At 40.6% G+C, this 26,316-nt stretch overlaps 1 protein-coding gene across 1 annotated transcript; it reads left to right on the forward strand.

Annotated features, from left to right (window-relative positions):
- The first annotated feature begins 6,761 nt into the window (after positions 1–6,761).
- Positions 6,762–7,791, forward strand: FOXR2 (forkhead box R2). Its single transcript, XM_015127475.3, has one exon. It carries the CDS (start codon positions 6,762–6,764, stop codon positions 7,695–7,697), a length of 936 nt encoding a protein of 311 aa, XP_014982961.1. The 3' UTR covers positions 7,698–7,791.
- Positions 7,792–26,316: the final 18,525 nt, after the last annotated feature.

The raw sequence follows: 26,316 nt of genomic DNA on the forward strand, positions 1-26,316 counted from the left end.
AGTGACAGACTGGGTTAAGAAAATGTGGCACATATACACCATGGAATACTATGCAGCCATAAAAAAGGATGAGTTTGTGTCCTTTGTAGGGACATGGATGCAGCTGGAAACCATCATTCTTAGCAAACTGTCACTTGATTATTAAAATCCTCCTTTGCTGAGGTCACCTGTTGGTGAGCACTCACATGGGATACAAATATCTTCAGAGTTTTTGACTCCTCGGGTCCATCCACATACCTCTTTCCCCAATTTTTTGTCACCAATTTTCCAGTCATGCTTCTTCCAAGTCCCTGACCATCCAGCCAAAGCATTGGCTACACCCCATGAATCAGTATATAATCCCACATCTGGCCATTTCTCCTTCCATGCAAAGTGCACAACCAGTTGCACTGCTCGAAGTTCTGCCCACTGTGAAGATTTCCCTTCACGGTTCTTCTTCAGGGATGTCCTAGAAAGGGGCTGTAGTGCTGCAGCTGTCCACTTTCAGGTGGTGCCTGCATATCATGCAAAACCATCTATGAACCAGGTTCTAGTCTTCTCTTCCTGTGTCAACTGATCACAGTGAACTCTCCATGAGGCCATTGGTGCAGGCTTGGGGAGAGAAGGCAGGGTGGCAGGAGTGGAGACCATGGGCATTTGAGCCACTTCCTCATGTAACTTACTTGTGCCTTCAGGATCTGCTCAAGCCCGATCACGAATATACCACTTCCATTTGATGAAGGAATGCTGCTGTGCACGACCCACTTTATGGCTAGATGGGTCAGAAAGCATCCAGTTAATGACAGGCAGTTCAGGTCGCATGGTGACTTGATGACCCATAGTCAAATGTTCACTTTCCACCAAAGCCCAGTAACAGGCCAAAAGGAGAGTAGTTATCTGCAGAAGATGGCAAGGCCTTGCTCCAAAATCCTAGAGGCTTCTGCTGCGATTCATCTATGGGGGCCTGCCAGAGGCTCCAAACAGCAACCCTCTCTGCCACTGACACCTCAAACACCATTGGATCTGCTGGGTCCTATGGCCCAAGTGCAGAGCAGCTTGCACAGCAGCCTAGACCTGTTGCAGAGCCTTCTTCTATTCTGCACCCCACTCAAAACTGGAAGCCTTTCGGGTCACTCGATAAATGGGCTGGAGTAACACACCCAAATGAGGAATGTGTTGCCTCCAAAATCCAAAGAGGCCCACTAGGTGCTGTGCTTCCTTCTTGATTGTAGGAGGGGCCAAATGCAGCAACTTATCCTTCACCTTAGAAGGAGTATCTTGACAGGTCCCATACCACTGGACTCCTAGAAATTTTACTGAGACTGAAGGTCCCTGAATTTTAGTCAGATTTATTTCTCACACTCTAGCACGCCAATGTCTCACCAATAAGTCCACTGTGTTTGCTGTTTCTTGCCCACTGGATCTAATCAGCATAATGGCACCAATGTAATGGACCAGTGTGATATCTTGCAGAAGCAAAAAGCGATCAAGGTCTCTTCAAATAAGATTATGACACAAAGCCAGAGAGTCAATATACTCCTGAGGTAGGACAGTAAAGGTGTATTTCTGGCCTTTCCAGCTGAAGGCATATTGCTTCTGGTAGGCCTTATGGACAGGAATGGAGAAAAAAGCATTTGTCAAGTCTGTGGCTGCATACCAGGTACCAGGAGATGTGTTAATTTGCTCAACCAATGAAATCACATCTGGTACAGGAGCTGCAATTGGAGTCACCACTTGGTTAAGCTTACTGTCACTCTCCAAGATCAATCTGTCTTCTGCACCAAACAAATGGGAGAGTTGAGTGGGGATGTGGTGAGGATCACCATCCCTGTGTCTTTCAAGTCCTTGATGGTGGCACTAATCTCCACCATCCCTCCAGGGGTACAATATTGCTTTTGGTTTACTATTTTTCTAGGTAGAGGCAGCTCTAATGGCTTCCATTTGGCCTTTCCCACCATAATACCCCTCACCCTACCAGTCAGGGAGCCAATGCAGGAGTTCTGCCAGCTGCTAAGTATGTGTATGCCAATTATACACTCTGGCACTGGGGAAATGACCACAGGATGAGTTTGGGAACCCGCTGAACCCACTGTAAGTTGGACCTGAGCTAAAACTCCATTAATTACCTGACGTCCATAAGCCCCTACTTTAACTGGAGGACCACAATGACGTCTTGGGTCCCCCGAAATCAACATCAGCTCAGAGCCAGTGTCCAGTAGTCCCCCAAATGTCTGATCATTTCCGTTTCTTCAATGCATAGTTACCCTGGTAAAAGGCCAAAGGTCTCCTTGTGGAGGGATGGGAGAAAGAGTAACAGTATAAAAATTGTCAGTAGTGTAACAGGGTTCTTCCTCAAGGGGACCCGGCCTCCCCTTCATTCAAGGGGTTCTGGGTCTGTAAACTGGCTCAAGCCTGGAAATTGATTGAGAGGCTGTGATTCTCTGTTTTTATAATTCAAATTAGTCTTTTGTCCATTCGACCTAGAAGTTTTCTGCTTATATAAATTAAGTAGGAATGCAGTAGGCTTCCTATCAATTTCACTTCTAGGAACACCATGATTAATTAGCCAATGCCAGAGCGCTCTCTGTCTCCCCACCCCCCATATATATACATATATATATACACACACACACACACACACACACACACACACACAAACACACACACACACACACAAAGAGGAGTTTACTAAGTATTAATTCACACTATCACAGGATCCCACAATAGGCTATCTGCAAGCTGAAGAGCAAGGAGAGCCAGTCTGAGTCCTAAAACTGAAGAACTTGGAGTCTGATGTTCGAGGGCAGGAAGCATCCAGCATGAGAGAAAGATGGTAGTCCGGAAGATTGGGTCAGTCTAGTCGTTTTATGATTTTCTGCCTGTTTTATGTTCTAGCCATACTGGCAGCTGATTAGATGGTGCCCACCCAGATTAAGGGTGGGTCTGCCTTTCCCAGCCCACTAACTCAAATGTTAATCTCCTTTGTCAACACACTCACAGGCACACCCAGGATCAATACTTTGCATCCTTCAATCCAATCAACTTGACATTCAGTATTAACCATCACAGGCACCCTTGGGCTGCATGCAACCTATACAACTATACACAGCAGTCATTGGTATCGTACCTGTTTTTGTGGAACCACATATAGCTTATTCATCGTTTTTCCTGTATTCTTTCTTGTTTGCCCATTGATAGAAACAAGTATATATCTATGCTTTACAAAAGACATATACTTAAAATGAAAAAAGTACCCATGAATATTTAGCAGTTTCATATATAAAAGCAACAAATCTTAAATATCCTATGGCAATTTTTTTCATTACAAGTACCTATTTTTTTTTTTTAAAAAAAAAGATAAAAGGTCTTATTCCACCGATCAGGCTGGAGTGTAGTGGTACCATCACAGCTCACTGCAGCATTGAACTCTTGGGCTGAAGCAATCTTCCCACCTCAGCCTTCTGAGTAGCTAGAGCTACAGGTGCATGCCATCAAGCACAGTTGATTTTAAAAAATGTTATAGAGGCAGAGTCTCACTGTGTTGCCCAGGCTGGTCTCAAGCATTTGGCTCCAAGCAACCCTCCTGCCTTGAGCTCTCAAAGCACTGGAATTACAGGCATGAGCCACTGCATGCAACCCACAACTACCTTTTGTATTTTTAAGAGTATCATATACTTATAACATTTAGCAGACTAAAAGAGTTTCAATTAATCATAACATATGTGGTAAAAAAAAGTTACAATTTGGTAGTGAGAGCCCTTTTAAGGTGACTTTTCATCCTTTTAACACTGCTCCTCACATTCTTGAAATAATTTTTTATTGTAACAAGAGGGTTTATTAATATTGCTGACTTTTTCTTGTGAGAACTCAATATCATGAGGACAGCAAGGGAGAAATTCATCCCCATGATACAATCACCTCCCACCATGTCCTTCCTCCAACATTGGGGATTACAATTCAACATGAGATTTAGGTGGGAGACAGAGCCAAACCATACCAGTGGGACTGCGTGTGTGTGTGTGTGTGTGTGTGTGTGTGTGTGTGTGTGTGTGTGTAAGAGACAGAGAAAGCATAAGCATGCCCATGCTAAAGAGGTATTTCTAAGGTCATTATGAGTTCTCACCACTTTTTCCAATTTAACTTATTATGTTGTTGTGTACCATTCTTTGCTTATAACATGTGGTTTCATCAATCGCTGACATTTTTGCCTATATCAACACTTGGGATAGGTTTGGACCTTTGAAACAGGCTACCCACAAATATGAGTTTGAGTACTTTTCCAGAGCATGTGCAAAATGTCCCTGTCTCCTTTTCTGGAGCACACTTAAGCAAGGTTGGGTTCTAACATGTGTTTGAAAGTAACGGAGACCATCTTTTGATGGTTACCATCTTACTCTAAAACTCATATAGTTTTATGGGTTTTGCTTTGTATAGTACATATACTGTGTTGAATGTGTACCTGATTGGCATGTGCTAGCCTGTTCTCCATATCTCTGCTTCTGGGTAACATGTCTTTTAAGCCTAAGTAATATTTTCTATGGGATCCCTTTTGATTCCTATTATCTGGGGTTAAGTTGTTCCTCTCTATGGTCTTCTATTGCAGTGTCTAATACTCATCACAGTGTATTTTAACTTTCTCTTCACTTCTCTGTCTTTCCCCATTACTCTGTGATATCCTCTCGGGTTGTGTCTTACTCATCTGCCAGACCTATTACATACTTCTTGGAACATGCTGGATGCTCAATACATAAATATTGAATGTTTCTAAATGAGGCCTAAAGAAACAATACACAGTGATAACTTGGTTTTATTAGCCAATATCTAAGGATTGGAGCACTTTCCCAGGTGAAGATGGAAGAGAAATTCTGTAACACTAGAGCCCCCATTTAAGGAATAAAAGACTGCTGAGCACTAAAATGCTGCCAGGTTCTCTGTGGTTGGCATAATAAGCTAAATATTTCAGGTTAATCTCCTGCTTTTCCAAGATCAGTGCCCCACTGGCAAGGAGACCCATTAATTCCCTGTGGGAAGATGGAAGCAGTGTTTTTATTAGAGAAGGCTTTCTATAGTCTTAAAAGATGAGCAGAGGTTTGTTAAGTCAAGGCAATGGGTAGTAAGCCATTTTAAGCGAATGTTTTTGAGCAAAGAGACACGAGAAAAAGATCGGTGTGTGGTGAAGATCCCAGCATTTCAGTATTTCTTGGACGTGAAGTATGAAGCAAGAAAGCTAGGGTGTTAAGTTAGCCTGGAAAGATGAGCAGGGGTGATTTTGGAGGGCCTTTTATGTTGCATTAAGTTATAAGATTTTATGTTATAATACCAAAATAGAGAAGATTGGTATAGTGAGTAAAAGCACATGTTCTGCAGTCAGGTTGCCTATATTTGAAAGTCAGCTCTGGCCTTTACTAACTCTGTGACTTAGGCTTTTTTGTGCCTTATGTTTTTTACTCTGTAAAGGAAGAATAAGAGTACCTACTTCATACGATTATTTTGAAGATTTACGAGTTAGAGTGCTTACAGCATTCTGTAAGAATTAACAGTTGGTACAACTGTTGTGTTATTTTTTATATTTATGCTGTAGAAAGACCACTCAGGCCATCTGTGTGAAAGATCATTTAGAGTAGAAGAGAACCAGAGTGTGGAAACCATATGGAGATTAAAGTGCCTCTCCAATAGCTCCCAATGACATTTGCTGGATATGTTTGCAACATAGTCCTATGTAATGACTTTAATGAAATAGCGTACTTTACACATGGATTTTGTGCAAACTGAATTAAAGGAAACCTTGGCATTTTGTTTTTCTTACAAATATCCTGAGCATGAACTTATTGGAAATAGAAGCTCTGGGGCTTTCAGGACCTTGCATACTGTGGATAAATTTTGGTCCTACTGTTCAGCATATAGTTCAGAATTCATTTCCTGAGAAGGTGACCTGGAGAGAGGAAAGCCAGCTGTTTCCCAGAAAAGGATTGAAAATGGCAGCAAGGTTAGATTCTAGTATCATTATGAGAATAATAGAAGCCATGTTCTGATAGTTACCATCTTACTATAAAACTCAGGTTGCACATATTGCTGCCTGTTGTAATATCGTATGTTGAGTATGATCAAGAGGCAATGGGTATAGTGAAAATAAAAGAAGATCTGGGCTGTGAATCTAGCTCTTATACTTACTTGTGTATGTAAATCTCGGTTGCCATATCTGTGACATGAGGTTAATAATACCATGTTATCTTGCAGGGCTGTGATGAAAATCAGTTGAGATCATCTATGTGAAAGCGCTTAACAGAAATCCAAAGACACTTGATGAATGAAATGATTTTTTAAACAATTAAGGAAGACTCAGAAATATAATGTGATCTATACATATGTTTGTCCCTTCATTAAATGAACTCATCAAGAGTTTAAATATGTACCAGATGATCACCTGTTATGCAAGTCACCGTAGTTTGCACATAATTCAAAGTTTATGATTCCTCTCGAAGCGACTTTCTGCTTCCAATCAAAGCTCAAGAATTCCACCTAAAAATGTTTTTCTGCTCAAAAGCTCTTTTTTATTACCTCCATGTTTTGAGCCTTGTTCCAGAAAGCTGAGATTTCTCCGGGTCTGACCACTAATCAGTGAGGCATTGGTGCCTCTTTCTTCAGTGCTTCTAGCCGGCCTACTGATAAGCTCCCTAGGTGAGATATACTACATTAAAAAATGGTGCCCAAACAACAGCTTTAAGTGCCTGCTAGATCTCTGTTCTTCCAGAAGTCTCTCTCCACCTATCTCTCCACTAAAGATGGACTTAAAACTAAAAGATTGTGAATTTTGGTACAGTCTCCATGGCCAGGTCCCAGGGCTGCTGGACTGGGACATGGGGAATGAGTTATTTCTGCCTTGTACCACAGACCAGTGCCCTTTAGCTGAGCAGATCCTTGCCAAATACAAAGTCCGAGTAATGAAGCCCCCAGAGATGCCTCAGAAGAGGAGACCCAGTCCTGATGAAGATGGTCCTCACTGTGAACCCAATCTGTGGATGTGGGTGGACCCCAATATCTTGTGCCCCCTTGGCAGCCAGGAGGCCCCAAAGCCCAGTGAAAAAGAGGATCTGACAAGCATTTCTCCTTTCCCTCAGCCCCCATTAAAAGATGAAGAGTCTAACTGCTCAGAGGACAAAGTGGTAGAGTCTCTGCCATCTTCCTCCAGTGAGCAGTCTCTTTTACAGAAGCAGGATATTTATTCCCCCAGTGAGTTTGAGCTCACAGAAGAGGAGGCTGAGGAACAAGAGGACAACTCCCTCCTGTCCCCTGAAAGGAAGTGCTTCCAGAGTCAGAAGCTATGGCAAATCAACAGCCAAGTGAAGTCCTGGCAACGGCCCCCTCTCAATTGTAGCCACCTTATTTCCCTAGCATTAAGAAACAGCCCCCACTGTGGCCTCAGTGTGCAGGAGATCTACAGTTTCACCCGACAGCATTTCCCCTTTTTCTGGACAGCTCCAGATGGCTGGAAGAGCACCATTCATTACAATCTCTGCTTCCTGGACAGCTTTGAGAAGATGCCAGACAGCCTTAAGGATGAAGATAATGCAAGACCTCACTCTTGCCTTTGGAAGCTCACTAAGGAGGGGCACCGCCGCTTTTGGGAGGGGACTCGTGCCTTAGCCTCTGCTCAAAGGGAGAGAATCCAAGAGTGCATGAGTCAGCCAGAGTTGTTGACCTCTCTCTTTCATCTTTGAAATACCACTGCTCCCTTTTTGGAATACTGCCTTCCTTACTGGGCTTACTTATCCCCTGACTGATATTCATTAATCTCTAAACTTACCCAGCCTGGTTGGTGCCAAGCCTGTCTTTAGCTACTGTTACAATAATGGTGTTAAGTAAAGTTAGAGGTGGGTACAGGGGAGGCAGAACTTAAATCAAGTTGGAAAGTCATGGAAAGTCACACAAGGAGAGTGGTTGTTGTTCCACATATTGAGCAAAGGAAGGAAATCCTAGAAACAATGGCATGGAAACTAAGGAAAGAAGGATGTGTTTTGTGAAAGAAAGGAATTTTGTTTGTAGAGAGTATTTTCACACATTAAAGTGAACAGTGGAATATAAAGCATAAAAGGCAGGATGCAGCCAAGCCATGGAGAACCTCGAGTGCCATGTGAAGAGAATTTCACTTGTGATGGAGAATCAAGTTTCCTCCTCTACCATCCATCAGCTACATCTCCTTTTTAAGTAACCCATTCCATCCTTCAGAACCTCACTTTTCTATTTCTGGCCCTGGACTTCTAAGCCTTGTTTCTTTGTCATCTAATTCCAATATTAACAAATAATCCTGAACAGCTACTTTTAGTTTGTATGTTGAACGTCCTTTGAAATATTCCTGTATTAACCCCAAGCCTTTTGATGATAAAGGTTTGTTTTTCATTCTTTTTAGTTCTCAAGATGTTATTGAAGATATGCTAATGCGTCAAGGTCCATCTTAGATGCTGAGGATAAAAAGCTGAGGGATACTAGTGGGAGACATATTTATAATGTAAATGTGATAAAACAGATGTGAGAAATTGACATGGAAGTGGGGAGACATTCTTCCTGGGAAAGACATTAAAGGCATTGGAAAAAATACATTTTGAGCTAGTTTTGAAGAATAAATAGAAATTTGCTGGACAGGTAAACTGAAGTAGAGGCATTACAGAGGCAACAATGTGAACAAAATGGATGGAGTGTTTTGGGGGAATAGCATGAAGTTCAGTGTGGCTTAAATACATGAGGACCATGAGTGACTAAGAGAAAATTATTAGGTGTTTGGACTTGTGGGTTTTTGGGAGCCAAGAGGCATCAGTGGTGTTTTGCTAAAAAACAAACAAACAAACAAAGAAACAAACCAGCAGCAACAACAAACACTTCAGCATTTGTTTTTCTAATTTCAAAATTATCTTTAACATCTTTTCTATGCAAATAAACTTTTGTGTATCAGATTTAAGAATAGCTTTTTGCCTTCAATGTTATTAAAAAAATCCAGGAGAAAATAGATTTTTAGGTACAAATTTAGTTGCAAAACCTTCATAATGGGGGTACAAAAATGCCAGTAAGTTATAAAAGCATTTAATTCAACATAATTGTAACTCTTGAAAGTTTACATTTTTTCAATGAACTATTATAGCTCATACAAAATTGTATATTTGCTAAATCACAAAACAACATTTGCAAACAGTATTTTTTGAAAAGGAATTGTAAATGTTACTTCTGTATCATAAGGCAAAGACGAAGTTAACAGAATACCTTGGAATTAATAAAATATTCTGCATATGAGTAGTCACCATTTGCTTCTCATTTTTCTCCCAAATTAACACTTACTAGTAAAAGAGCTGGGTGTGAAATTAATGAGACTATTTTTATCACAAACTACACTTCTAATATGCTAGTGTGTGAATTTTTCAAACAAGACAAACTTTCATTTTTAGAACTAGACCTGCATTTTTCTGCTGCAACCTAGTACCTTTGAGTTTTGAACTCTTTTCAGTATTTTCTGATCCTTATTTCTGCTCTCTGGTGGCATGAAAAAAAAAGCAGTGGCTGGACATGGTGCTTCTTCAGTAACCTCAGATAATCCAGATATACTTTCAGAGGAACATTTTTTAAAAAAATTATAAATTGCTGTAATCGAGTGCAAAATAAAGGAAACTTGAGTTGCTTTATTCAGCTTTCAATTTCTGGGAGGCTTAAGAGTCATAAGAATTCTGGATAACAAAAGAAAATAAGACTGTGCTTATAGAGTTTGTTCTGCCATTTTTTTCTTAATGATTGCTATTTTATTGTTACCTTTCCTGTTACATGTGATGTACACATCAGGTGTTAAAAGGTACAGTACATTCTACAACTGAGCACCATTTTCTGTAACTGAACAGGCAAAGAAATGACACCGAACATCTGCATCTGGCTAAAAATAAACATTAAAATGATGAAAAAATGGCTAAAAATAAACACTATTAAATCACATCTAATATTTGATACTACATGATTCAATACAGCTATAAATACAATTATACAAAATATGTTAACATCAAAGAATGCAACTAAAATTAAGATAGCAAACAAAACCTATATAACTTCTCTAAATAGGAAAATACTTTTGAAGTATGCACGTAACTGCCCATTCTTTTAAAGAAAATCTACTGCAAGCAAAGCTATCAACCTCCAGAAAAATCACACATAGCATTACTAAGCATATCCCCAAAAAGTGTACTAGGTATGCATTTGGAAAATACAATATTTTAAAAATTGTAAACAACAGGTGAACTTCATATTTATAACAATGTGAAAAGAAGTCCCATTTTTTAACACTGTTGTATAAATAATTGTCTTCATGTGAAAAGACCAAATCTACATTTGATTGGTGTACCTGAAAGTGACGGGGAGAATGGAACCAGTTGGAAAACACTCCTCAGGATATTATCCAGGAGAATTTCCCCAACCTAGAAAGGCAGGCCACATTCAAATTCAGGAAATACAGAGAACACCACAAAGATACTCCATGAGAAGGGTAACCCGAAGGCACATAGTGGTCAGATTCAACAAGGTTGAAATGAACGAAAAAATGTTTTTTGTTTTGTTTTGTTTTGTTTTTACAATTAAAGGCATTTATTGAGAACGTTATTTACATAAGTCTCCACAGCCTGTACTTTGGGTAGATTATTTTAATCTCCACCATGAGCCCTATGAGGTAGGCATTGTTTTTTTTTTTTTTTCTTTTTTTTTGATTATACTTTAAGTTCTAGGGTACATGTGAACAACGTGCAGGTTTGTTACATATGTATACTTGTGCCATGTTAGTGTGCTGCACCCATCAAATCGTCAGCACCCATCAATTCGTCATTTACATCAGGTATAACTCCCAGTGCCATCCTTCCCCCCTACACCCTCCCCATAATAGGCCCCAGTGTGTGATGTTCCCCTTCCCGAGTCCAAGTGATCTCATTGTTCAATTCCCACCTATGAGTGAGAACATGCGGTGTTTGGTTTCCTGTTCTTGCGATAGTTTGCTGAGAATGATGGTTTCCAGCTGCATCCATGTCCCTATGAAGGACATGAACTCATCCTTTTTTATGGCTGCAAAGTATTCCATGGTGTATATGTGCCACATTTTCTCAATCCAGTCTGTCACTGATGGACATTTAGGTTGATTCCAAGTCTTTGCTATCGTGAATAGTTCCACAATAAACATACGTGTGCATGTGTCTTTATGGCAGCATGATTTATAATCCTTTGGGTATATACCCAGTAATGGGATGGCTGGGTCAAATGGTATTTCTAGTTCTAGATCTTTGAGGAATCTCCATACTGTTTTCCACAATGGTTGAACTAGTTTACAATCCCACCAACAGTGTAAAAGTGTTCCTATTTCTCCACATCCTCTCCAGCACCTGTTGTTTCCTGACTTTTTAATGATTGCCATTCGAACTGGTGTGAGATGGTATCTCATTGTGGTTTTGATTTGCATCTCTCTGATGGCCAGCCAGAGAAAATGGTCGGGTTACCCACAAAGGGAAGCCCATCAGACTAACAGCAGAACCATAGGCAGAAACTCTATAAGCCAGAAGAGAGTGGGAGCCACATTCTAAAAGAAAAGAGTTTTCAAACAAGAATTTCATATCCAGCCAACCAAAGCCTCAAACTAAGCTGAGAGATTTTGTCACCACCAGGCCTGCCTTACAAGAGCTCCTGAAGGAAGCACTAAACACGGAAAGGAACAACTGGTACCAGCCACTGCAAAAACATGCCAATTTGTAAAGACCATCGATGCTATGAAGAAACTGCATCAACTAATGGCCAACACAAACAGCTAACATCATAATGACAGGATCAAATTCACACATATCAATATTAACTGATGACTCAAGACCTCTCAGTGTGCTGTATTCAGGAGACCCATCTCACGTGCAGAGACACACATAGGCTGAAAATAAAAGGGTAGAGGAAGATCTACCAAGCAAATGGAAAGCAAAAACAAACAAAAAAAGCAGGGGTTGCAATACTAGTCTCTGATAAAACAGATTTTAAACCAACAGAGATCAAAAGAGACAAAGAAGGCCATTACATAATGGTAAAGGGAACAATTCAACAAGAAGAGCTAACTATCCTAAATATATATGTACCCAATACAGGAGCACCCAGATTCATAAAACAAGTCCTTAGAGACCTACAAAGAGACTTAGACTCCCACACAATAATAATGGGAGAATTTAACATCCCACTGTCAATATTAGACAGATCAATGACACAGAAGGTTAACAAGGATATCCAGGAATTGAACTCAGCTCTGCACCAAGCAGACCTAATAGACATCTACAGAACTCTCCATCCCAAATTTACAGAATATACATTCTTCTCAGTACCACATCACACTTATTCCAAAATTGACCACATAGTTGGAAGTAAAGCACTCCTCAACAAATGTAAAAGAACAGAAATCACAACAAACTGTCTCTCAGATCACAGTGCAATCAAATTAGAACTCAGGATTAAGAAACTCACTCAAAACCACACAACTACATGGAAACTGAACAACCTGCCCCAGAATGACTGCTTGGTAAATAACAAAATGAAGGCAGAAATAAAGATGTTCTTTGAAACCAATGAGAACAAAGACACAAAGTACCAGAATCTCTGGGACACCTTTAAAGTAGTATGTAGAGAGAAATGTATAGCACTAAATGCCCACAAGAGAAAGTAGGAAAGATCTAAAATTGACACTCTAACATCACAATTAAAAGAACTAGAGAAGCAAGAGCAAACACATTCACAAGCTAGCAGAAGGCAAGAAATAACTAAGATCAGAGCAGAACTGAAGGAGATAGAGACCCAAGAAACCCTTCCAAAAATCGATGAATCCAGGAACTGGTTTATTGAAAAGGTCAACAAAATTGATAGACCACTAGCAAGACTACTAAAGAAGAAAAGAAAGAAAAATCAAATAGATGCAATAAAAAATGATAAAGGGGATATCACCACCAATCCCACAGAAATACAAACTACCATTAGAAAATACTATAAACACCTCTATGCAAATAAACTAGAAAATCTAGAAGAAATGGATGAATTCCTGGACACATACACTCTCCCAAGACTAAACCAGGAAGAAGTTTAAGCACTGAATAGACCAATAACAGGCTCTGAAATTGAGGCAATAATTAATAGCCTACCAACCAAAAAAAGTCCAGGACCAGACAGATTTTCAGCCAAATTCTATCAGAGGTACAAAGAGGAGCTGGTACCATTCCTTTTGAAACTATTCCAATCAATAGAAAAAGAGGGAATCCTCCCTAACCCATTTTATGAGGCCAGCATCATCCTGATACCAAAGCCTGGCAGAGACACAAAAACAACAAAAAAGAATTTTAGACCAATATTCTTCATGAACCTCGATGCGAAAATCCTCAATAAAATACTTGCAAGCCAAATCCAGCAGCACATCCAAAAGCTTATCCTCCACGATCAAGTCGGGTTCTTCCCTGGGATGCAAGGCTGGTTCACCATATGCAAATCAAGAAACATAATCCATCACAAAAAAAGAATCAGCAACAAAAACCACATGATTATCTCAATAGATGCAGAAAAGGCCTTCAACAAAATTCAACAGCACTTCATGCTAAAAACTCTCAATAAACTAGGTAGTGATGGAATGTATTTCAAAATAATAAGATCTATTTATGACAAACCCACAGCCAACATCATACTGAATGGGCAAAAACTGGAGTCATTCCCTTTGAAAACTGGCAAAAGACAGGGATGCCGTCTCTCACCACTTCTATTCAACATAGTATTGGAAGTTCTGGCCAGGGCAATCAGGGAAGAAAAGGAAATAAAAGGTATTCAATAAGGAAAAGAGAAAATCAAATCGTCCCTATTTGCAGATGACATGATTGTTTATTTAGAAAACTCCATTGTCCAACCCAAAATCACCTTAAGCTGATAAGCAAACTCAGCAATGTCTCAGGATACAAAATCAATGTGCAAAAATCATAAGCATTCCTATACAACAATAACAGATAAACAGTCAAATCATGAGTGAACTCCCATTCACAATTGCTACAAAGAGAATAAAATACCTAGGAATCTAACTTACAAGGGATGTAAAGGACCTCTTCAAGGAGAACTACAAACCACTGCTCAACAAAATAAAAGAGGACACAAACAATGGAAGAACATTCCATGCTCATGGATAGGAAGAATCGATATCCTGAAAATGGCCATACTGCCCAAGGTAATTTATAGAATCAGTGACATCTCAATCAAACTACCAATGACTTTCTTCACAGAAGTTGAAGAAACTACTTTAAAGTTCATATGGAACCAAAAAAGAGCCCACATTGCCAAGACAATCCTAAGCAAAAAGAACAAAGCTGGAGGCATCATGCTACCTGACTTCAATCTACACTACAAGGCTACAGTAACCAAAACAGCATGATACTGGTACCAAAACAGAGAGACCAATGTAACAGAACAGAGGCCTCAGAAACAACAACACACATCTACAACCACCTGTCTTTGACAAACCTGGCCAAAACAAGAAATGGGGAAAGGATTCCCTATTTAGTAAATGGTGCTGGGAAAACAGGCTAGCCATAGGTATAAAGCCGAAACTGGATCCCTTCTTTACACCTTATATAAAAATTAATTCAAGATGAATTAAAGACTTAAATGTTAGACCTAAAAACATAAAAACCCTAGAAGAAAACCTAGGCAATACCATTCAGGACATAGGCATGGGCACGGACTTCATGACTAAAACATCAAAAGCAATGGCAGCAAAAGCCAAAATTGACAAATGGGATCTAATTAAACTAAAAAGCTTCTGCACAGCAAAAGAAACTACCATCAGAGTGAACAGGCAACCTACAGAATGGGAGAAAATTTTTGCAATCTGACAAAGGGCTAATATCCAGAATCTACAAAGAACTTAAACAAATTTACAAGAAGAAAACAACCCCATCAAAAAGTGAGCAAAGGACATGAACAAACACTTCTCAAAAGAAGACATTTATGCAGCTTCATCATCATTGGTCATCAGAGTAATGCAAATCAGAACCACAATGTGATACCATCTCACACCAGTTAGAATGGTGATTACTAAAAAGTCAGGAAACAACACCTCCTGGAGAGGATATGGAATAATAGGAACGCTTTTACACTGTTGGTGGAAGTGTAAATTATTTCAACCATTGTGGAAGATGGTGTGGCGATTCCTCAAGGATCTAGAACTAGAAATACCATTTGATTCAGTGATCCCATTACTGGGTATATACTCAAAGGATTATAAATCATGCTACTATAAAGACACATGCATGCATATGTTTATTGTGGCACTCCTCACAATAGCAAAGACTTGGAACCAACCCAAATGTACAACAATGATAGAGTGGATTAAGAAAATGTGGCACATATACACCATGGAATACCATGCAGCCACAAAAATCGATGAGTTCATGTCCTTTGCAGGGACATGGATGCAGCTGGAAACCATCATTCTCAGCAAACTATCACAAGGACAGAACACCAAACGCTGCATGTTCTCACTCATAGGTGGGAATTGAATAATGAGAACACTTAGACACACAGCCGGGAACATCACACCCTGGGGCCTGTCATGGGGCATGGGGTGGAGGGAGGGATAGCGTTAGGAGAAATACCTAATGTAAATGACAAGTTAATGGGTGCAGCAAACCAGTATGGCAAATGTATACGTATGTAATAAACTTGCACGTTGTGCACATGTACCCTGGAACTTAAAGTATAATAATGACAATAAAATGGTATAGAAACATGAAAAAAAAATTGTCTTTTGATGTGAAGTTCATAAATTGTCCTCCTGTTGGGACCATACTTTATAAAAACACTGTGTTTTTGAAATGATATTAGAGAGCAAGATAGAGCATCTTAGCAATGTCATTAAAGGTTTTTTTTTAATGAGTACTTTATCAAAATATGTCCCTCACATGTGTAGGATTCATTTTTAAAATTCTTCTTAGAAGTAATATACAGGAGGGGCGGAGCAAGATGGCCAAATAGGAACAGCTCCAGTCTCCAACTCCCAGCGCGAACGACACAGAAGACCGGTGATTTCTGCATTTTCAACTGAGGTACTGGATTCATCTCACTAGGGAGTGCCAGACAATCGGTGCTGGTCAGCTGCTGCAGCCCGACCAGCGAGAGCTGAAGCAGGGCGAGGCATCGCCTCACCTGGGAAGCGCAAGGGGGAAGGGAATCTCTTTTCCTAGCCAGAGGAACTGAGAAACACAACACCTGGAAAATTGGGTAACTCCCACCCTAATACTGCACTTTAAGCAAATGGGAACACCAGGAGATTATATCCCACACCTGGCCAGGAGGGTGCCATGCCCACGGAGCCTCCCTCACTGCTAGCACAGCAGTCTGCGATCTAACTGCAAGGCAGCAGTGAGGCTGGGGGAGGGGCGCCCGCCATTGCTGAGGCTTAAGTAGGTAAACAGCCGCTGGGAAGCTCCAACTGGGTGGAGATAACAGCAGCTCAAGGAAATCTGCCTGTCTCTGTAGACTCCACCTATGGGGGCAGGGCACAGCTAAACAACAACAACGACAACAACAACAACAACAAAAAAAAAAGCAGCAGAAACCTCTACAGATGCAAACGACTCTGTCTGACAGCTTTGAAGAGAGCAGAGGATCTCCCAACACGGAGGTTGAGATCTGAGAAGGGACAGACTGCCTGCTCAAGTGGGTCCCTGACCCCTGAGTAGCCTAATTGGGAGACATTCCTCACTAGGGGCAGTCTGACACCCCACACCTCACAGGGTGGAGTACACCTCTGAGAGGAAGCTTCCAAAGTAACAATCAGACAGGTACACTTGCTGTTCAGCAATATTCTATCTTCTGCAGCCTCTGCTGCTGATACCCAGGCAAACAGGGTCTGGAGTGGACCTCAAGCAATCTCCAACAGACCTACAGCTGAGGGTCCTGACTGTTAGAAGGAAAACTATCAAACAGGAAGGACACCTACACCAAAACCCCATCAGTACATCACCATCATCAAAGACCAGAGGCAGATAAAACCACAGAGATGGGGAAAAAGCAGGACAGAAAAGCTGGAAATTCAAAAAATAAGAGCGCATCTCCTCCTGCAAAGGAGCGCAGCTCATCGCCAGCAATGGCTCAAAGCTGAACGGAAAATGACTTTGACGAGATGAGAGAAGAAGGCTTCAGTCCATCAAACTTCTCAGAGCTAAAGGAGGAATTACGTACCCAGCGCAAAGAAACTAAAAATCTTGAAAAAAGAGTGGAAGAATTGATAGCTAGAGTAATTAATGCAGAGAAGGTCATAAACAAAATGAAAGAGATGAAAACCATGACACGAGAAATACATGACAAATGCACAAGCTTCAGTAACCGACTCGATCAAGTGGGAGAAAGAGTATCAGCGATTGAGGATCAAATGAATGAAATGAAACGAGAAGAGAAACCTAAAGAAAAAAGAAGAAAAAGAAATGAAGAAAGCCTGCAAAAGTGTGGGATTATGTAAAAAGACCAAATCTACGTCTGATTGGGGTGCCTGAAAGTGAGGGGGAAAATGGAACCAAGTTGGAAAACACTCTTCAGGATATCATCCAGGAGAACTTCCCCAACCTAGTAGGGCAGGCCAACATTCAAATCCAGGAAATACAGAGAACGCCACAAAGATACTCCTCGAGAAGAGCAACTCCAAGAAACATAATTGCCAGATTCACCAAAGTTGAAATGAAGGAAAAAATCTTAAGGGCAGCCAGAGAGAAAGGTCGGGTTACCCACAAAGGGAAGCCCATCAGACTAACAGCAGATCTCTCAGCAGAAACTCTCCAAGCCAGAAGAGAGTGGGGGCCAATATTCAACATTCTTAAAGAAAAGAATTGTAAACCCAGAATTTCATATCCAGCCAAACTAAGTTTCATAAGTGAAGAAGAAATAAATTCCTTTACAGATAAACAAATGCTTAGAGATTTTGTCACCACCAGGCCTGCCTTACAAGAGACCCTGAAGGAAGCACTAAACATGGAAAAGAACAACTGGTACCAGCCATTGCAAAAACATGCCAAAATGTAAACACCATTGAGGCTAGGAAGAAACTGCATCAACTGATGAGCAAAATAACCAGTTAATATCATAATGGCAGGATTGAGTTCACACATAACAATATTAACCTTAAATGTAAATGGACTAAATGCTCCAATTAAAAGACACAGACTGGCAAACTGGATAAAGAGTCAAGACAAATAAGTCTGCTGTATTCAGGAGACCCGTCTCACATGCAGAGACATACATAGGCTCAAAATAAAGGGATAGAGGAAGATCTACCAAGCAAATGGAGAACAATAAAAAGCAGGGGTTGCAATACTAGTCTCTGATAAAACAGACTTTATACCATAAAAGATCAAGAGAGACAAAGAAGGCCATTACATAATGGTAAAGGGATCAATTCAACAGGAAGAGCTAACTATCCTAAATATATACGCACCCAATACAGGAGCACCCAGATTCATAAAGCAAGTCTTTAGAGACTTACAAAGAGACTTAGACTCCCATACAATAATAATGGGAGACTTCAACACTCCACTGTCAACATTAGACAGATCAACGAGACAGAAAGTTAACAAGGATATCCAGGAATTGAACTCATCTCTGCAGCAAGCAGACCTAATAGACATCTATAGAACTCTCCACCCCAAATCAACAGAATATACATTCTTCTCAGCACCACATCATACTTACTCCAAAATCGACCACGTAATTGGAAGTAAAGCACTCCTCAGCAAATGTACAAGAACAGAAATTATAACAAACTGTCTCTCAGACCACAGTGCAATCAAACTAGAACTCAGGACTAAGAAACTCAATCAAAACCGCTTGTCTACATGGAAACTGAACAACCTGCTCCTGATTGACTACTGGGTACATAAAGAAATGAAGGCAGAGATAAAGATGTTCTTTGAAACCATTGAGAACAAAGATACAACATACCAGAATCTCTGGGACACATATAAAGCAGTGTGTAGAGGGAAATTTATAGCACTAAGTGTCCACAAGAGAAAGCTGGAAAGATCTAAAATTGACACTCTAACATCACAATTAAAAGAACTAGAGAAGCAAGAGCAAACACATTCAAAAGCTAGCAGAAGGCAAGAAATAACTAAGATCAGAGCAGAACGGAAGGAGATAGAGACACAAAAATCCCTCCAAAAAATTAATGAATCCAGGAGTTGGTTTTTTGAAAAGATCAACAAAATTGACAGACCGCTAGCAAGACTAATAAAGAAGAAAAGAGAGAAGAATCAAATAGACACAATTAAAAATGATAAAGGGGATATCACCACCGACCCCACAGAAATACAAATTACCATCAGAGAATACTATAAACACCTCTACGCAAATAAACTGGAAAATTTAGAAGAAATGGATGATTTCCTGGACACTTACACTCTTCCAAGACTACACCAGGAAGAAGTTGATTCCCTGAATAGACCAATAGTAGACTCTGAAATTGCGGCAATAATTAATAGCCTACCAACCAAAAAAAGTCCAGGACCGGATGGATTCACAGCTGAATTCTACCAGAGATACAAGGAGGAGCTGGTACCATTCCTTCTGAAACTATTCCAATGAATAGAAAAGGAGGGAATCCTCCCTAACTCATTTTATGAGGCCAACATCATCCTGATACCAAAGCCTGGCAGAGACACAACAAAAAAAGAGAATTTTAGACCAATAACCCTGATGAACATCGATGCAAAAATCCTCAATAAAATACGGGCAAACCGGATTCAGCAGCACATCACAAAGGTTATCCACCATGGTCAAGTGGGCTTCATCCCTGGGATGCAAGGCTGGTTCAACATTCGCAAATCAATAAACATAATCCAGCATATAAACAGAACCAAAGACAAGAACCACATGATTATCTCAATTGATGCAGAAAAGGCTTTTGACAAAATTCAACAGCTCTTCATGCTAAAAGTGCTCAATAAATGCGGTATTGATGGAACGTACCTCAAAATAATAAGAGCTATTTATGACAAACCCACAGCCAATATCATACTGAATGGGCAAAAACTGGAAAAATTCCCTTTGAAAACTGGCACAAGACAGGGATGCCCTCTCTCACCACTCCTATTCAACATAGTGTTGGAAGTTCTGGCTAGGGCAATCAGGCAAGAGAAAGAAATCAAGGGTATTCAGTTAGGAAAAGAAGAAGTCAAATTGTCCCTGTTTGCAGATGACATGATTGTATATTTAGAAAACCCCATTGTCTCAGCCCAAAATATCCTTAAGCTGATAAGAAACTTCAGCAAAGTCTCAGGATACAAAATTAATGTGCAAAAATCACAAGCATTCTTATACACCAGTAACAGACAGACAGAGAGCCAAATCATGAATGAACTTCCATTCACAATTGCTTCAAAGAGAATAAAATACCTAGGAATCCAACTTACAAGGGATGTCAAGGACCTCTTCAAGGAGAACTACAAACCGCTGCTCAGTGAAATAGAAGAGGACACAAACAAATGGAAGAACATACCATGCTCATGGATAGGAAGAATCAATATAGTGAAAATGGCCATACTGCCCAAGGTTATTTATAGATTCAATGCCATCTCCATCAAGCTACGAATGAGTTTCTTCACAGAATTGGAAAAAACTGCTTTAAAGTTCATATGGAACCAAAAAAGAGCCCGCATTGCCAAGACAATCCTAAGTCAAAAGAACAATGCTGGAGGCATCATGCTACCTGACTTCAAACTATACTACAAGTCTACAGAAACCAAAACAGCATGGTACTGGTACCAAAACAGAGATATAGACCAATGGAACAGAACAGAGTCCTCAGAAATAATACCACACATCTACAGCCATCCGATCTTTGACAAACCTGAGAGAAACAAGAAATGGGGAAAGGGTTCCCTATTTAGTAGATGGTGCTGGGAAAATTGGCTAGCCATAAGTAGAAAGCTGAAACTCGATCTTTTCCTTACTCCTTATACAAAAATTAATTCAAGATGCATTAGAGACTTAAATTTTAGACCTAATACCATAAAAACCCTAGAGGAAAACCTAGGTAGTACCATTCAGGACATAGGCATGGGCAAGGACTTCATGTCTAAAACACCAAAAGCAATGGCAGCAAAAGCCAAAATTGACAAATGGGATCTAATTAAACTAAAGAGCATCTGCACAGCAAAAGAAACTACCATCAGAGTGAACAGGCAACCTACAGAATGGGAGAAAATTTTTGCAATCTACTCATCTGACAAAGGGCTAATATCCAGAACCTACAAAGAACTCAAACAAATTTACAAGAAAAAAACAAACAACCGCATCAAAAAGTGGGCAAAGGATATGAACAGACATTTCTCAAAAGAAGACATTCATACAGCCAACAGACACATGAAAAAATGCTCATCATCACTGGCCATCAGAGAAATGCAAATCAAAACCACAATGAGATACCATCTCACACCAGTTAGAATGGCAATCATTCAAAAGTCAGGAAACAACAGGTGCTGGAGAGGATGTGGAGAAACAGGAACACTTTTACACTGTTGGTGGGATTGTAAACTAGTTCAACCATTATGGAAAACAGTATGGCGATTCCTCAAGGATAGAGAACTAGATATACCCTATGACCCAGCCATCCCATTACTGGGGATATAACCAAAGGATTATAAATCATGCTGCTATAAAGACACATGCACAGGTATGTTTATTGCAGCACTATTCACAATAGCAAAGACTTGGAATCAACCCAAATGTCCATCAGTGGCAGACCGGATTAAGAAAATGTGGCACATATACACCATGGAATACTATGCAGCCATAAAAAAGGATGAGTTTGTGTCCTTTGTAGGGACATGGATGCAGCTGGAAACCATCATTCTTAGCAAACTATCACAAGAGCAGAAAACCAAACACCACATGTTCTCACTCATAGGTGGGAACCGAACAATGAGATCACTTGGACTTGGGAAGGGGAACATCACACACCGGGGCCTATCATGGGAAGGGGGCAGGGGGGCAGGATTGCACTGGGAGTTATACCTGATGTAAATGACAAGTTGGTGGGTGCTGACGATTTGATGGGTGTAGCACACCACCATGGCAGAAGTATACATATCTAACAAACCTGCACGTTACGCACATGTACCCTAGAACTTAAAGTATAATAATAATAAAAAAAGAAGTAATATACAAAGGAGAGGCATATTTATTCCCAGTGACACTCCTGGAAGATGTTTCCCATGGTCGAGAAGGGTCTTTTCTCGCTTCACTGGTGGTTTTTGGCCTTAGCATGTGTTAAAATGTGAGATTTCAGGTTAGTTGACTGAGCAAACTTCTTATTACAACCAACGAAGGCGCACACATAGGGCTTATCTCTGGCACAGATTCACACTTGTATACCCAAATTGAAGTCCAGGGGAAAGCATTTCCCAAAAGGAGGGGCCAAGATGGCCAGATAGGAGCAGCTTCGTTCTGCAGCTCCCAACAAGACCAACCCAGAAGTCGGGTGATTTCTGCATTTTCATCTGAGGTACCCAGTTCATCTCATTGGTACTGGTTAGGCAGTGGGTGCAACCCACGGAGGGTGAGCAGAAGCAGGGTGGGGCATCGCTTCACCTAGTAAGAACAAGAAGCCCGAGACCTCCCTCTCCCAGCCAAGGGAAGCCATGAGGGACTGTGCTACCTGCCCAGGTAACTATGCTTTTCCCATGGTTTTTGCAATCTGAAGATCAGGAGATTCCCTCATGTCCTTATGCCACCAGGGCCCTAGGTTTCAAGCACAAAGCGGGACAGCTGTTTGGGCAGAGCGAGTTGCAGGTTTTTTTTTTTTCTTTTGTACTCCAGTGGTGCCTGGAACCCCAGTAAGACAGAACCGTTCACTCCCCTGGAAAGGGGGCTGAAGCCAGGGAGCCAAGTATTCTCACCTAGTGGTGAACTGCAAGCGAAGAACCACTGGCTTGAAATTCTCACTGCCAGCACGGCAGTCTGAAGTTGACCTGGGAAAATAGAGCTTGGTGGAGGGAGGGACACCCGCCATTAATGAGGCTTTAGTAGGCGATTTTCCACTGACAGTGCTAAGGAAGCTGGTAGGACTGGACTGGGCAGTGTCACCACAGTCCGGCAAAGTGGCTTAGGCCAAACTGCTTGTCTAGATTTCTCCACACTGGGAAGGGCATCTCTGAAGGAAAGGTAACAGCCCCAGTAAGAGGCTTACAGACGAAACCCACAGTTCCCTGGGACAGAGCACATGGGGGAAGGGGAAGCTGTGAGTGTAGCTTCTGCGGATTTCATCTTTCCTGCCAGCCGGCTCTGAAGAGAGCGACTAATACTGACAGGTGGGACTCTCCCAGCACAGCACACCAGCTCTGCTAAATGACAGATTGCCTCGTCAAGTGGATCCCCTACTCCTGTGCCTTCTAACTGGGAGAGACTTCCAAACAGGGGTCAACAGACATCTCCTACAGAAGCGCTCCGGCTGGCATCAGACTAGTGCCCCTCTGGGATGGAGCTTCCAGAGGAAGGAGCAGGCAAAGATCTTTGCTGCACTGCAGCCTCCAATGGTGGTACCCAGGTGAATAGCATGTGGAGTGGACCTCCAGCAAACTGGAGCAGACCTGCAGAAAAGGGCCTTGACCGTTAGAAGAAAAACTAACAGAAAGCAACAACATCAACATAAAGGACCCCCACAAAAAAACTGCATCCAAAGGTCATCAGCCTCAAAGATCAAAGGTAGATAAATTCAAGAAGATGAGGAAAAACCAGTACAAAAACACGAAAATTCCAAAAACCAGAGTGTCTCTTCTCCAAATGATCACAACTCCTCTCCAGCAAGGGCACAAAACTGGATGGAGAATCAGTTTGACAAATTGACAGAGTAGGCTTCAGAACCTGGATAATAACGAACTGCTCTGAGCTAAAGGAGCATGTTCTAATTCAATGCAAGGGAGCTAAGAACCTTGATAAAAGGTTACAGGAACTGCTATCTAGAATAACCAGTTTAGAGAGGAACATAAATGTCCCGATGGAGCTGAAAAACACAGTATGAGAACTTCGTGAAGCATACACAAGTATCAATAGCGGAATCGATCCAGTGGAAGAAAGGATTTATCAGATATTGAAGATTAACTTACTGAGATAAGGCGTGAAGAAAAGATTAGAGAAAAAAGAATGAAGAGGAATGAACAAAGCCTCCAGGAAATATGGGAATATGTGAATAGACCAAATCTATGATTGATTGGTGTACCTGAAAATGACAGGGAGAATGGAACAAAGTTGGAAAACACACTTCAGGATATTATCCAGGAGAAATTCCCCAAACAAGCAAGACAGGCCAACATTCAAATTCAGGAAATACAGAAAATACCACTAAGATACTCCTTGAGAAGATCATCCCCAAGACAAATAATCATCAGATTCTCCAAGGTTGAAATGAAGGAATAAATGTTAATGGCAGCCGGAGAGAAAGGTTAGGCTACCTACAAATGGAGCCCATCAGACTAACAGCAGATCTCTCTGCAGAAACCCTACAAGCCAGAAGTGAGTGGGGGCCAATATTCAACATTCTTGAAGGAAAGAATTTTTCAACCCAGATTTACATATCCAGCCAAACTAAGCTTCATAAGTGAAGGAGAAATAAAATCCTTTACAGACAAGCAAGTGCTGAGGGATTTTGTGACTACCAGGCCTGCCTTACAAGAGCTCCTGAAGGAAGCACTAAATATGGAAAGGAAAAACCAGTACTAGCCACTGCAAAAGTATACCAAATTGTAAAGGCCACTGACATTATGAAGAACAAGCTTCAAGTAATGTGCAAAATAACCAGCTAGCATTATGATGACAGGATCAAATTCACACATTACAATATTAACCTGAAATGTAAATGGGCTAAATGTCCCTATTTCAAAAGTCCCAGACTGGTAAATTGGATAAACAGTCAAGACCCATCAGTGTACTTTATTCAGGAGACCCATCTCACATGCAAACACACACATAACCTCAAAATAAAGAGATGGAGAAATATTTACCAAGCAAATGGAAAGCAAAAAAAAAAAAAAAAAAACAAAAAAAACAAAAAGCAGTGGGTTCAAGCCTAGTCTCTGATAAAACAGGCTTTAAAACAGCAAACATCAAAAAAGACAAAGAAGGGCATTACATAATGGTAAAGGCATCAATGGAAGAAGAAGAGCTAACTATCCTAAATATATATGCATCCAATACAGGAGCACCCAGATTCATAAAACAAGGTCTTAGAGATCTAGGAAGAGACTTAGACTCCCACACAATAATAGTTGGAGACTTTAACACCTTACTGTCAAAATTAGACAGATCAACAAGACAGAAAATTAACAAGGATATTCAGGACTTGAACTCAGCTCTGGACCAAGTGGACCTAATAGACATCTACAGAATTCTCCACCCCAAATCAACAGAATATACATTCTTCTCAGCACCACATCTCGTTAAATCCAAAATTGACCACATAGTTGGAAGTAAAACACTTCTCAGCAAATGCAAAATATGGAAATCATAACAAACAGACTCTCAGACCACAGTGCAGTACAATTAGATCTCAGGATTAAGAAACTTACTTAAAATCGCACAACTACATGGAAATTGACCAACATGCTCCTGAAGGACTATTGAGTAAACAATGAAATTAAGGCAGAAATAAAGAAGTTCTTTGAAACTAATGAGAACAAAGACAGAACGTACCAGAATCTCTCGGACATGGCTAAAGCAGTAAGAGGGAAATTTATAGCACTAAATACCCACATCAGAAAGCTGGAAATATCTGAAATTGACACGTGAACATCACAATTAAGAGAGAAGCAAGAGCAAACAAATTCAAAAGCTAACAGAAGATAAGAAATCACTAAGATTAGAGCAGAACTGAAGGAGATAGGGACACAAAAAACTCTTCAAAAAATCAATGAACCTAGGAGCTGGATTTTGAAAAGGTTAAGAAAATAGACCAACAGCCAGACTAGTAAAGAAGAAAAGAGAGAAGAATCAAATAGACACAATAAAAATGATAAATGGTTTATCACCACTGATCCCACAGAAATACAATCTACCATCAGAGAATACTATAAACACCTCTATACAAATAAACCAGGAAATCTAGAAGAAATGGGTATATTCCTGGACACATACACTCTCCCAAGACTAAACCAGGAAGAAGTCAAATCCCTAAATAGACCAATAACAAGTTCTGAAATTGATGCAGTAATTAATAGCCTATCAACAACAACAACAAAAATGCCCAGGACCAGATGGATTCACAGACGAATTGTAACAGAGGTACAAAGA

The sequence above is a fragment of the Macaca mulatta genome, chromosome X (assembly GCF_049350105.2).
Source record: "Macaca mulatta isolate MMU2019108-1 chromosome X, T2T-MMU8v2.0, whole genome shotgun sequence".
Classification (NCBI taxonomy): Eukaryota; Metazoa; Chordata; class Mammalia; order Primates; family Cercopithecidae; genus Macaca; species Macaca mulatta.

Bases quoted from the DNA above. Each gene is read 5' to 3' on its own strand.
- FOXR2 (XM_015127475.3), top strand. From the start codon at position 6,762: ATGGACTTAAAACTAAAAGATTGTGAATTTTGGTACAGTCTCCATGGC.